Here is a 13720-nt window from a genome sequence, read left to right as displayed (position 1 = left end):
TCAAATTTTGGGTTTTTCCTACTCAACCCAAAACTAATTTTCCCCTTTTCTGGGACCAAGTTTTAAATTATTGAGCTAATTTTTCTTTATTTTGGGTTGGCTTTTCTAGTCAACACTTGCTAGGGTTATTAAACTTTTTTTTTTTTTGAAAACTAGGGTTATTAAACTATTAATAATATATTTAATATTAAAAATAAATAAATATATTAATATATAGAGAGGGTGCAGTGTGGTGCGGTTTGTGTGTTTTTTTTATTATAAAACCACAAACCGCACTGTACTATGCGGTGGTGCGGTGCGGTACGGTGCACTATTACTTGCGATGCAGTGCGGTTATGTCATTTTGCGAGTGATTTTGGTGTGGTTTTTGTGGATTATGTGGTTTGGTGAACACCCCTACCTGTATGCAAGTGTACAAAAATGGACTGAAGTGAACAAAAATGAATCAAAGTGGTCTAAATGGACTGAAGTGAACACAAATGGACCAAATGGAATAAAGTGGACCGAATGGACAAAATAGGACTGAATGGGAACGAGGAGGACTGAATAGGACCAAAATGAACTGAGTAGGACAAAGTGGACCAATGTCGACTGAGTAGGAACAAATATGACCGAATAGGACGATAGTGGACCGAATAGGACTAATATCAACTAAATAGGACCAAGTGGACAAATTGGACCGAATAGGACCAATGTGGACCGGATAGAGCCAAAGTGGGTAGAGTCGACCAATGTGGACTAAATAATACTTTTGAATATTTATCATTTTTATTGCATTTTATGGGCTCATATTTATAATTTCTAATGTTTATTTTGTTTGTATTTTTTAATTCAAAACTAAAGAGTTTAGCCAAAATATAATAAAATCTCATACTTTTCAACCCTAAAATTAAGGAAAAAAAAGAAAAGAAAAGAATTTTTGAGCTAAATTTGAAAAGGCAACCTACAAAATTAAGAATCAATTTAAGTTCCAATAAATCCAAAAGGTACCGAACTTGACTGAGTGGACCAAATTGGACCGAATGGAATCAAAGTGGACTGAAGTAGACTTAATTGAACCGAATAGCAATTGTTTAATTTTTAGGAAAAACAAATTATATATTATATATTATATTACAATTACAAAATAATTTATTCCCATGCATTGCGTAATTTTGCAAAATAGTTTCTGTCTAAAAATAGAAACAGATTAGAGCTTTGGAGCACTAACTACCACTCAGCGTGGTAGTTTGCCTTTTCAGTGCAGGACCTAGTTATGCCGGACTACAGCAAAGCTTCATCACTGCCAAACCATGTCCCACGAATTTCCAACCTTTGGCCTCAAAAACTTAATTACTCAGGCCAAGAAGCTCAGGTATCGAACTGTGTAACTGCAGGAGCTAGACCTCCTAGCATTCAAACAGAGCTTCCATTCTCACTGAAGAGGTTTTAAACTACATACCTGACTTGCAAGTCATGTGATACAGTTCACTAGGAAAGAGAAAACAACATAAAATATTAAAATATTTTATTTTCCTTAACCAATCTGCATCATCATGTATTGAGGATTATGGGTCGTGGTTCTTTACCATTAAAGAAATTTATTGTATTGAGTTAATTAATTGAAATTATTCTTGACCAAATACAATTGGCATCGTCTGCATACAGCAACTTCAAGACCATTGTTTTTGAATATGCTACACTTGATCGTCGGTAAGGGCTTTTAAGAGCAAGAGGCATAATACCTTTAAATTTACACCAAGAGCAACTCCAACAGTATTTTGCCCGTGTAATAGGGTTGTCTTATATGCCTTCGACTTGTACACACAAAACCCTAAACACTTAATAGGCTGAATTTATGTTTTAGAAAACCTCAGTTTGATCAATCAATTTTGAACTCGATTTACTGAAAACTGGGATTTTCAGTCGATTGAACAACTATCAAAAGCTATCGAAAAGCTGAAACTTGCATACTAACTTGCAGTCTTGACTAAACATATGGACTCTTAAACCACTATACAAGACATTTTTTCTCATGGTTTGTCAATCTAAAGCTGACCCCTAACAATGTCTAATGCAAATGCTCCTGCATCACTAACTCTTGTACTTTTTAGTTTTTATTTCTATTAATGCTCTGATATCAGTAGTACTCTTCAACAATAAGAAAGATATGCGAGAGGCAGAAATAGACCACGAGAAATATTAAAGGCTTTCGATTACAAACATATATTGTAATGAGAAAATGCACAACTAAGACTAGTTAGAGGTTCTTCAATACATGTTCAAACAAAACAAGATATTGATGAGTACAGAGACTCCTCCACTTGAACTAACCCATAACAACTATAATTATTTATCTTTAAAAATAACAAGAGCTGAGGTTAATTTCTCAAACAAATTGGTCGAGATATTCTTCCACAGAGGTGTATTTGACATCTGGGTACAACTGGGAAGCTTCCACACCAAATGATGGCTCAATCTCAAAGTTGGTGTGATCACCCTTCACAAAGACCCCGTGGTGGAATCCCAATAGCACATTGGTTAGAATTGGGGACTCTACAAGAAAGTACCACGATCAAAAACAAGTTAATCAATGGTTTTCTCCTTGCCACTGTTAAAAATAGCATTTCTAGATATAAACCCTAACCATTAATGTGAATTTTTAAAAAGAAAATTATGTTTTTACATTCACTGTTCATGTACATTTTATATAGTAAACTAAATAAATGTATAAAACATCATACACATCATGTAAATGTGTACAATTATGTGCACTTTATATGAACAGTGAATGTAAAAATATAATAGTCCTTTTAAAAAACATGAAAGAACATAAAAATATTAACCACTCATTAAAAGTTATCATCATGACATTCTGCTGTAGCAAACTTGGAGTTGAAGACAGGTTTTCTTACTGACCTTGGATGTCCTTCAACATCTTTTCCTCCGGAACATAGATTTTCTCAAGGGTTTTGCCAATCTTCTTCTCCCAAAGGGAAACAAGCTCATTGAATGAGTAAATGTTTCCAGGAGGCCTAAGATAGAGTATCTTGTTCAATGTTCTTGGGTCATCCACAGCTCTAATGGTATAGGTTCCTATGTCATCTTCCTTGTTAAAAATTGCTGCAAGGAGAAATAAAAGTAATAAATTGTGAAACAATGATATCAATAAATATCTTATCAATTATCATAACGACAATTGAGCTCATTGGATTTCACCTTACTCGATCACACTCATCTCTATTAGCTTCAAAAGTGTTTAAGGGTGGTGTATTTGGGTCATTTAAAATTCTGTTTCACCACTTAAGGATTTTTATTTTTGGGGAATCCTCATCACTAAGGATTGATAATTGTCTACTTAAAAAAGAAAAAAAAGAATTGATAACTAATTTTAAATGACCTGACATTAAATAAAACCTTAATTTGAGGCAATAGATTTCCAATTTCATGTTTGGCAAACACGGCCACACATTTACACATCCTATAAACAAAAAAATGTTGCATTAGTGAGTTCAATTAGTTCAATTTATAAAGTTTTTTTATTGTCAAATAAAAGATCTGAAATTCATGAATTTTAGCGTCTACACAAAAAAATAACTAGAGTCATGATCTAATGATAAAGTACAATCGTCATGAAAACCTAAAAAAAATGTTGTTTACCTTTGGGATTTCCATCTCCAAAGATAATGACTTTATCTCTAGGAGGAACAGTGGCTCCTAGCTGTAACAAGTTAGCGAGAAAATGGCCAAAGAAGTAGTTGGCTGCAACATAAGTGTAAGGGATGTTGCTAGCCTCAACGGTGCGTCGAAATTGGACCTTAGTACCAAATGCAGTCTTTGCTGGCTCAACAGCATGGACTCGGTCCACATCGTTTCCAAATTCAGACGGGAAGAATCTCTGAAATTAAAACAGCTCACACATTAAAATCTTTTAATAACTATTCAAACAATATTTCAAAGAATACTCCATGTTCTTCTAATTAATTAAGAGTCCCCTCCTCTCTTAATACAAGAGGATTGTAAAAGCCATTAAGCCGTTTGCAACCGTGTCTATTTAGAATGATCCAATTCAATTCATTGATGTACAAGGAATACCCAACTACTTTTTTAACAATAAAACATTCTCCCTTAGCATATGCTTAGATTCAGCTGATTGCGTCTGCACATTTCACGTTTGGCCTTTTTATTTATTTATTTTTTTTATGCACGCATTTCAGGAGACATAGAGCACTGTTCAATAGGTCCCGTGCACTGTTCACGGAACCCACAAAAATTTTATTCAGAAAAAAAAAAATTAAAAATGGATTCCACTGCACTATTCACACATTTAAAAATTATTTTACTACAGTATTTTCAATTTTCAGTTTTTTTAGTAAAATAAACTATATCCAAACAGACCTTTAATATCAATGAGAATCTATGTCTTTCACAATAAGTAAAAACCTTTCTTTTTCATGTGAAGGAATCTAAACCAATTTGAGACAATTTTCAACATGATTCTAAGAACAACCTTAGAAAATGAAACTTTACAAATAATTTATATAAAAAAAAATGAATTTGAATGAATGAATTAAATTTTAGATAAAATGAGTGGTTCAAAAAGCTTGAGCAATTTAGAAGTACAAACCTTAACATTACCAGCTTCTTTAACGGCATCAACAATCCTGACCTGATCTACTAATTGGAGGTTACCCACCACTGATATCACCACATCCACTTGCTTTATCGCCTTCACTAAACTCTCATGGTCGTAAAGATCTCCCTGCATTTTCATGTTTTTTTTTTTTTAATTTTTTTTTTAACACCACAAAACTTACCTATCTAGCATAAAACCAATGTTTTAAAAAGCAAAAATTGGTAATTTTTGAGATCAGACTAGGGGTCCGATCTAAGGTTGATAACAATAATGTCATCATTAATATAGCAATTAATTAAACTACAAGTAAATGTATTAAATTTGTAAAATCTACAAAAAAAAAATTATTAGAAAATATTTTTTAAAATTAAACAACTTTCAAATAAATTTTCACAATTAATATTTATATGAGGTTAATATAAAATAATAAAGCATAAAAATTATATTGTGTTTAGTGATCCTTCTAGAAGAAAATATTTTAATATAAAATGAGAACATTTTCAAAATAAATTTTTAAATAACACATTCACATGTAAAAACAAAATTACTAAATTACAAATAATTTTAACAATGAATATAAAAGCAATGGTATAAATGTTTGAGAAAGGATATTTAATTATTAAACCTTCAAAACAAAAATATAAACATAATTAAAACTAGTTATTCAACGCAAAACAATACAAAGCTTATGGCCCAATGGTTAGCATATGTGAGTGTCATTTATTTAGTTTTGAAAACCATGCATAAAACACACACAAACACGTACGTACGAAGAGAAACGAAGAAAGAAAATAAAAATATACTAACGTGGAGCAAAGTGACACCTAAGTTCTTGAACTTCTGAACGAGTTTTCCCTTAACGGGATCAAAGAGTAGTGTGTTCTCTCTCACCAAAGCAAAGGTGGGATGCCCACCCTTTACGCTTGCTTCCACCACGAATTTCCCAAGATAGCCCGTCCCTCCAATTATCAAAATCTTGCTTTTATGAGTCATTTGAAAGTGTTTAATTTGTTTTTAATATAAAAAAAAGAAGAAGATCGATTTACAATAACAGGTAGTACTATAGAAGAGACAATAAAGGGTACGTAGAAGAAGGTGGAGTGGAAGTGGTCTGAATATCAAGCTATTTATGGATGAGATGGTGAGGTATGGGTTGCAATAATGGCCTTTGGTTGGAGCAGAAATGCTTGTTAAAAAAGTGAGACCAATTCTTACATATGTTTTTGGTGAAATTTAAAAAAGAAATTTATTCATAAGAGAAGACCAATTCTTACTAATTGTCGTTGGAATGAGAAGCAGTGACAGGACTCAGGAATCACCAGATGACCAAAGTCTGTTGCGGCACACTACGTTAGTCTCCACTTTCCCACTACTTTATTAATTAGTCTCCGCTTTCCTACTACGTTTTCTTGGTCACCATGAGATATTATATTGTTTCTATTCCATTTAAGACCAAAGACTTTGGTCATCACGTGATTCCTGAGTCCTGTCACTGAGTCTCATTCCAACAAGTGTTAGGAAGAATTGGTCTTCTCTTATGAATAAATTTCTTTTTAAATTTCACCAAAAACATATGTAAGAATTGGTCTCACCTTTTTAACAAGCATTTCTGCTCCAACCAAAGGCCATTATTGTAACCCATACCTCATCATCTCATCCATAAGTAGCTTGATAGTCTGATCACTTCCACTCCACCTTCTTCTATCTGTTATTGTAAATCTCCTCTTTTTATGTTAAAAACAAAACAAACATAACACTTACAAATGACTCCGTAAAGCAAGATTTTGATAATTGGAGGCACAGGGCTACGGCCTACGTTGGGAAATTCGTGGTGGAAGCAAACGTAGAGGTTGGCCATCCCACATTTGCTTTGTTCAGAGAGAACACACTACTTTTTGATCTCGTTAAGGGAAAACTCGTTGAGAATTTCAACAACTTAGAAGTCACTTTGCTTCTCTGAGGTATATTTTTATTTTCTTTCTTCGTTTCTCTTCATACATGTTTGTGTGTGTTTTATGCATGGATTTGAAACCCACATCATTTAAAGAACCAAACGAGAGAGACGTTCAAAATTTTGAAGGTTGGACAGAATTTAACCAAGATCAAACCATGATATATCATTTAATTTTTTATTAAATTTAATTCATAAATTGTGTTTATGTATAATAATTTTCCATATCTTACTAACTCAAGGCTTGTGGCCTAATCGTTTGATATGCTGGATATAAAGAGGCCTGTAAAGACCTTTATATGATTTTCATCAATCTAGAGAAAGCATATAAAAAGTGATTAACAAAGATATAATGACTAGACAAAAGGCTTGGAGTGACATAGGAAAGAGACAAACTGAGATACAGTAGCTTATTACACCATGCAATTACCATTTCATGTAAAAGTTGGTAGCTAGGTTGAAAACTGTTTTTAATTAATTTTTTTTTTTTTTAACCTTTTAACTTTTTATTCTATTAGCTATTAGCTTTTATGTTGCATGGTACAACAACATTAACTATTGCACCGGATCTAAATTCGAAAGAAACAAGAACACCAACCCCTCTTGGATATTGGTCACTATTCTTCTTATCAACACAAGATAAAGAACCTAAGTAAAAGAAAAAGGTTAAAGAATAAATATTTAATTACAGGTTGTAACGTAGATCTTAATATATATATATATATATATATACTTGTCAATAATTTATTAATTTAATTTACAATGTAAAGAAAAATTTATTAAGTTTATATGTAATATATTAAGAATTAATTCTTAATATATTTTTTAAAAATTACACTTGTTGATAAATTACTGAGTTTGTAGTGTACTCACAAATTCATTATTATAATTATATATGTATTGATTTTAATATTATGCATAATTTTTTTTAAAAAAATTTATAGAAATATGTATCTTTTTTGGAAATATACAAATATCGTTTAACAGAACATAAAAACACATTTTAACTAATATCAACTATGCAATGCCTTGCTGTTGATATTAGCTAGCATATGCATAAATCCAATACGGCACAGATTCCTGGCATGGAGTAGGATTCATGCAAACTGATCTCTCTCTCTCTCTCTCTCTCTCTCTCTCTCTCTCAATGATAAATTATCATCTTATCAACTTAATCATTTTTAGTCTAAAACTAACAATTAACCAAATATATATAAGTGATTAACCAATTTTTATATATCAAACACAAAGATATATACTATAAACTAAATATGGAAATAGAGTAAATAAAGGCAAACCACAGCTAATCATAAGGAAGTGTTTACCAAGAGAAAAATCTGATTGCTATTCAAGAGAGGGTTCTACTTCTAGCTAAAGAAAGACTTTCATGTTCGGAATAAGATAATCAACCCATGTTGCTAATGAAGAGGGAATTCTAGCTAAAGGAAAGAAAGACTATTCAGCCAAAAAGAAAAGAAAAGGAAAGAAAAACTCTTTCAAGAAAAGTAAAAATTAGACTATTACTACTATTCAAATGACTACTCTCAAAGTCAAAAAGTATATTTATAGAGACGTGTACCATAATGGTCATTATAGAGAGTCAATAGATACTAGGATTAGTTAACTTTTCACTTTTTTATTTATTTATTTTTTAACGAAAACACCTACTTTTATAACATTTTCACAATAAATTTTAAATGAAATATTATTATTAGTTGCAATTTAAATCAACAATTGAAATTACTTTTTTACCTATCAATAATAACCAATAACAATATGTCATATAATATTTGTTATGAAAATATTGTAGACATAGCATTTTTTTAATTTTTTAATAAATAGATCTGGTTAACGGTACTCTTAAGAGATGTATTAATAAATCATTTTAAGAAAGTTTTGATACCACTTTTATGGAAAATATTAAAAAAAATATAAAAATTGAAAAAGTTAACGGATATCCTAAGAGCATTAGTTTAGAAATATTTTTTTATGGTAAAAGAAAAAAAAGGAATTAACTTTTGATAAATTATTATATTTTCCATGAAATCGATATTAAAAATTCCCTAACATTGTCACTTAACAAATATTCTAAAGCGCCCTTTAATTTTTAAACTAAGTAGTCAAACAACCCTATTTTCAAAATATATGGCAAGATACCACTCTTTTGGAACTTGACATTATTGATGTTGAGTTCCATGTGACATTTTATTACTATTTAAAAACAAAACATCAAAGACTGCCACCATCATAGAACAAGCACGAAACTCAACATTACTAATATTAAATTTCACACAGAACTCGATATTAGCAATATCAAGTTCTAAAAGGGTGGTATTTTCCCAAATAATTAAAAATTAAGGTCATTTTCCACATAGTTATGACAAAGTGTTCTTTTCGACACAGTGTGTGCGTGTGGGCAATCTTTCACAACCATCATTTTTTCTAGGCTTGGTACCAACTTTTTCACAAAACTGGTATTGTGCCCGTGCAATGTACTACTTAATTAAAATTTATATGAGTTGAAACTATATTAATAATTTGTGAATCATACGATAATAACAAATTAATTTTGCAACATATATACATGCATATATTGAGTCATTTTGTGCATACATATATAAATTTTACATATTAAAACATACAATTATGATATATAATAAAAAATTTTAATTTATTTTAATTTATTTGAAATATTTAATAGAATTTGAGGTGAGTGAAATATTAAAATTTGAAGTTAAATCATATCATTTTGATTACTTATATATATATATACACACACACACATAAAAATTATATATTCAAAACAATAGTGAAAATGCTATCAAAATTTGATAGAATTAATTTAATTAAACAAATAACATATTTCTATCATTCTTACCTCTTCTTCCAGTTTGGAAAGTTGCGTAGCAAACAATTTTTTTTTTCTCTCTGTCTCCCTATGTTTTTATGCCTTGCTTTTGATTCTTTGGCATATTTGTATGCTTATTTAGAATTGCATATTTGAAAGTTTTGTTGTGTTTCCAACTTGCATGTCTAGCATGTATCTGAAATATTATTTTTCCATTTATATCAATTACTATTTATATATATTCAAAATTAACCAATAGTAAATATATATAATTACTTGCCTAATTTTTGGAAATTCACATGCTTTTATACATTTGTCACACCAAAGTTTTGGTTCATTTTTTTAATTTTTTAGGAGACTCATATTCATTCTCAGCATTGATCTTTTTAATATAGGTCGTGCAACAAAATGTTATGTCCTTAAAAAAACATATGGTAGATGTTATCATTCCAACATAAATCTCAATATTAACAAAAAATAATTTTTTTCTAACCTATTCTTTTTCAATCTTTATAAAGATCAAAATTAACAAAATGCAATGACTCAATCTTTTTCTCTTTCTCATCAAGGTTGAATTCGGATTCTTCAAAACTGTATTGAAATACAATATATTAAAATAGTCTATTGGTGAACTATTTTGGTGCAATATTTTAGTTTACAAAATACTAATTTAAGAAAATAAAAATTGAAAATAAGAAGTTCTAAAATTATACTAAACCTTTTCTTTTTGTTAGCAGTAATGTAACATCAAATTAATGTCAAATTAAAAAAAAAAATATAATGTGTATGTAAAAGAACTTTAATGAAAATAATTAATAAATTATAACAAATACATAAGACAAAAAGAAGATTGTCCTCGAAATAAAAATTGAGGGGATGGAAACAACATATCACCATTGGAACCAATGTCATAAACATGTAATTCATATATGATATACAAAATAATAGATCTTCCAAAAGGAGAATAAGAGATTTGTAAAAATTGATATATCAATTCTCATGGAAGATCCACCACTATGAAAGCATGTCTAACAATATTTAATCATTGCTTCTCAAACCATAAGCATATAAATATATCAAATTTGAGGAAATTAACTTAACAAAAGCAACAAATACAAAAAACATATTTAATTTGATTATAAAAAAAAAAATTAGAGTAAACAAATACATACTTGTGAGGTTGTAGGTGTCGTAGGTAGGAGAAGGAAAGACTAAATCAAAAAAACTGTACAATTGGTAGGAGAATAAAAAAATACATCACATAAATGTGTATGTGTGTGTGTGTATATATATATATATACACACCGTAAACTTCTTGAAGAAGTTAATATGAAAATAAAAATAAAGTACATGAATCGTATATGGACATTCTCATCTTAAGAAGTTGATATGGAAAAAGAAAGAAAGAAAGAAGGAGCGCATGACGTTAACTTCTTGAAGAAGTTGATAAAAAAAAAAAAAAAAAAAAGAGAGTCCATGAGTTGAATGCAAAAGCATGACGTTAACTTCTTGAAAAAAAAAAAAAAAAAAAAGAAAAAGAAAAAAGAGAGTCCATGAGTTGAATGCAAAATCAAAAAGGATATAGAGGTTCTCATCTCAAAAAGTTGATAGGGTAGAAAAAAAAAAAGTTGATATGGAAAAAAAGGAAAGAAGGATCCATGACGTTAAATTAGAAAATATGTAGCTTATTAATTTAGTTTTTGCTATTCAAACTGATTAGGTCTCTTGGGTATAGTAGTTGTATGCCACCAAATAACTAAATTTAATTTTTTATACAGAAATTTAATAAATTTTCTGCAATTTGGTGAAGCTATTTGACGCAACTATAACTTCTAAGCTCAATTTTTGTTATGTAGTAAAGTATATCATATGATATACCATACAAACTACGTACAAGTAGTAAATGGACTTCCAAGAAAGGAAAAGGAACAAAAGTAGTTTTTCATATCTATAAATCTGTCCTAGTTTTTTGGAGAAATCTGAAGGAAAAAAAGAAAAGAAAAGTTAGGTCTGAATGATTGGTGATAGGCTAAAGATTGTACTTTTCCAGGATAGTTAAACAAAAAAACGTGTGGGTCTCTATTTACACTTTGCAGGATTGCGTGGAAGAAGGATGTCTGCTACTTTTATCTGATCTTCGTATAGGTTGGTTGGATTTACCATTTGTTTGATTGTTTCTAGATCTATGGTTTGTCATTAAAAATAACAATTTATTTCCTTAGTGGAAAGTTCAAAGACTTGGTCACACCAAAGACAATGTAAAAAAGCATCAATATGGCACTTAAAAGTTCAAAGAGCGGTTGGTCACACGGAAGCAAGCTTAACTACTTTAAGGGCTCCTCTTGCTTGCATTTAGCCTCTACCTAATTTGTCATTCACTCTCCTAGGTTATATTGATAAACACTTTACAATTTTCTTTCGTCTCTTTTCAGAACTTTACAACCGATCTGCTCATAAATCCCAATGGCTCTTGTGACCAGCAAAAGAGCCTCATCATCCTCTTTCACCCAATTCAAGAACTTTGATGTCTTCTTGAGTTTTAGAGGAGAAGATACTCGTCTTGGTTTTATAGGTCATTTGTATAATGCTTTGCATCAACGGGGTATTAACACCTTCATTGATGATAACCTTAGAAAAGGAGAAAAAATTTCTACAGAACTTCTCAAAATCATTGAAAGCTCAATGATTTCGATAATCGTATTCTCTGAAAACTATGCATCCTCCACCTGGTGCTTGGATGAACTTGCGAAGATCGTTGAGTGTAAAAAAAATGACCAATTGGTGCGACCAATTTTTTATAACGTAAATCCATCAGAGGTTCGTAACCAAAAAGGAAAGTTTGGAGAAGCATTGACTAAACATAAAGAAAAGCTGAATGATAACAAAAGGGTGCAGACTTGGAGGGAATCTTTATATGAAGCGGCCAATATATCTGGTTGGCATTACAAGCATGAGTAAGTTCCTATAGTTAATGAATACTTTTTTGCTTTTACATGTTCTAATGATTTGTAATGAGTAATGACCACCACATTTTATTGTTAAACAACAACTACTACTATTGTTTCTAAGTTTTGTGAAATTGTGAATTTTTTTTTTTCTTGTCATATCTTCTAATAAGGTAGTTAGCTACATAGTTGTCAAAACTTGAATCGTATTAGGAATCAATTTTTCGTTTTATTAAATTGCCTATTTCATATCATATTCTCTACCATAAGATAGATAAATACTTTATAAAATTTATTTAAAAAATTATAGATTTACATATAAGAGGTATATTTTATTATAAAATTAGAAAATATTTAACTAACTATCTTTTACTTTTCTGCAACAATCATTTCTTGAGCAAACGCGCCGTTGTTTGTTGTTCCTCTTTTTTTTTTTTTTTTTTTTTTGATGGGATCCGGAATCGTTGCCGTTGGCGGTGACGAAAAACTGCCTAACTTTGTGTAAGTTAGCATCGTAGGAACGATTGCCCTCTGCGCTTGCTAGCGCACAAATTCTTCCCACAGATGGTGCCAATTGTAGGGACTGGGTTTAAGCACTTCTACTATTGAGAGAGTGGACTCAAGCCTAGTTAGCCCAGTACAATGAATTTGTAGAGAGCGGGTTCAAAAACTAGGCCCTACCAAGCGGACAACGCCCAATATAGCGTTTGCCACCGTCGAATGCAGGCGGATCGAGATTATCCTCCAAAGCCTGTCCTCAGCACTGGTCCGAGGAGCTTATTAGTTGTCCTTCCTTCATGGGGATCCATCCCCCCTTCTAATCTGTTTCTTCTCCTTATATAATCCTTTCTTCATAACCTCTTTCTTCCACTTGTTGACCATCCACGCCCCTCTCTTCTAATTGTCCGTCCCATCAGCCACTTTACCAGTACTCTCGTGAGTTGCAGCAACCAAGGCAACCTTGTTCAGAGGTCACATCTCCATTAATGCGGCCAGGGGGTTAGGTGAGCGCACTTAATGTAGAGGTGACAGTTCATCCTGAACTTACTCCTCCACCATGCTGCCATGGCTGACATGTTGGCCTCGGTTGGCTAAGGATAGGGTCGTCCTCGGCAGAGTTTCCTGGCAATTTAGGCTTTCACTCTTCATCCTTGGGCATTTCCTCCTCCTCGGCATGGGCCTTAGGCCGGATATAAAGTGAACCGGGGTTGCCAAGTTCTCAGACCCCACAATAAGCATGTATTATATGATTGTATCTGGTGAGATATCTAATACTTTTTTTTTTTAGATAAAAGATCTCCAAAACTACTTATGTGGCATAATATAAAGAGGTCAATTAAAAATCAAACTTCCTTAATATA

The 13720-nt window shown here is 31.3% G+C and overlaps 2 protein-coding genes across 2 annotated transcripts; one reads left to right on the top strand and one right to left on the bottom strand.

The window, feature by feature from the left end:
• Window positions 1-2181: 2181 nt before the first annotated feature.
• Window positions 2182-5787, bottom strand: LOC112003383 (phenylcoumaran benzylic ether reductase Betv6). Its single transcript, XM_024035567.2, has 5 exons — window positions 5423-5787; window positions 4607-4741; window positions 3640-3877; window positions 2899-3102; window positions 2182-2535 (listed from the first exon to the last, which is right to left on the bottom strand). Exons 1-5 carry the CDS (start codon window positions 5606-5608, stop codon window positions 2369-2371), a joined length of 930 nt encoding a protein of 309 aa, XP_023891335.2. The 5' UTR covers window positions 5609-5787; the 3' UTR covers window positions 2182-2368.
• Window positions 5788-11877: 6090 nt separating this feature from the next.
• LOC136068997 (disease resistance protein RPV1-like) lies at window positions 11878-12372 on the top strand. Its single transcript, XM_065777012.1, has one exon. The coding sequence runs from the start codon at window positions 11878-11880 to the stop codon at window positions 12370-12372; it is 495 nt and encodes a 164-aa protein (XP_065633084.1).
• The last annotated feature ends 1348 nt before the right edge of the window (window positions 12373-13720 follow it).

The sequence above is a fragment of the Quercus suber genome, unplaced genomic scaffold, assembly GCF_002906115.3.
Source record: "Quercus suber isolate HL8 unplaced genomic scaffold, Cork oak 2.0 scaffold_146, whole genome shotgun sequence".
Classification (NCBI taxonomy): Eukaryota; Viridiplantae; Streptophyta; class Magnoliopsida; order Fagales; family Fagaceae; genus Quercus; species Quercus suber.
The sequence above is the reverse complement of the archived record's forward strand: the minus strand, read 5'-3'. Positions and strand labels throughout refer to the sequence as shown.

What these genes read in the sequence shown, in the direction of transcription:
- LOC112003383 (XM_024035567.2), bottom strand. Translation starts at nt 5,608, where the DNA reads ATGACTCATAAAAGCAAGATTTTGATAATTGGAGGGACGGGCTATCTT. An exon ending in TGGAGATGGAAATCCCAAAG is followed by an intron (nt 3,103 to 3,639) that starts GTAAACAACATT and finishes TTCTCCTTGCAG; the next exon opens with CAATTTTTAACAAGGAAGAT. An exon ending in GATGTTGAAGGACATCCAAG is followed by an intron (nt 2,536 to 2,898) that starts GTCAGTAAGAAA and finishes ACTTTCTTGTAG; the next exon opens with AGTCCCCAATTCTAACCAAT.
- LOC136068997 (XM_065777012.1), top strand. Translation starts at nt 11,878, where the DNA reads ATGGCTCTTGTGACCAGCAAAAGAGCCTCATCATCCTCTTTCACCCAA.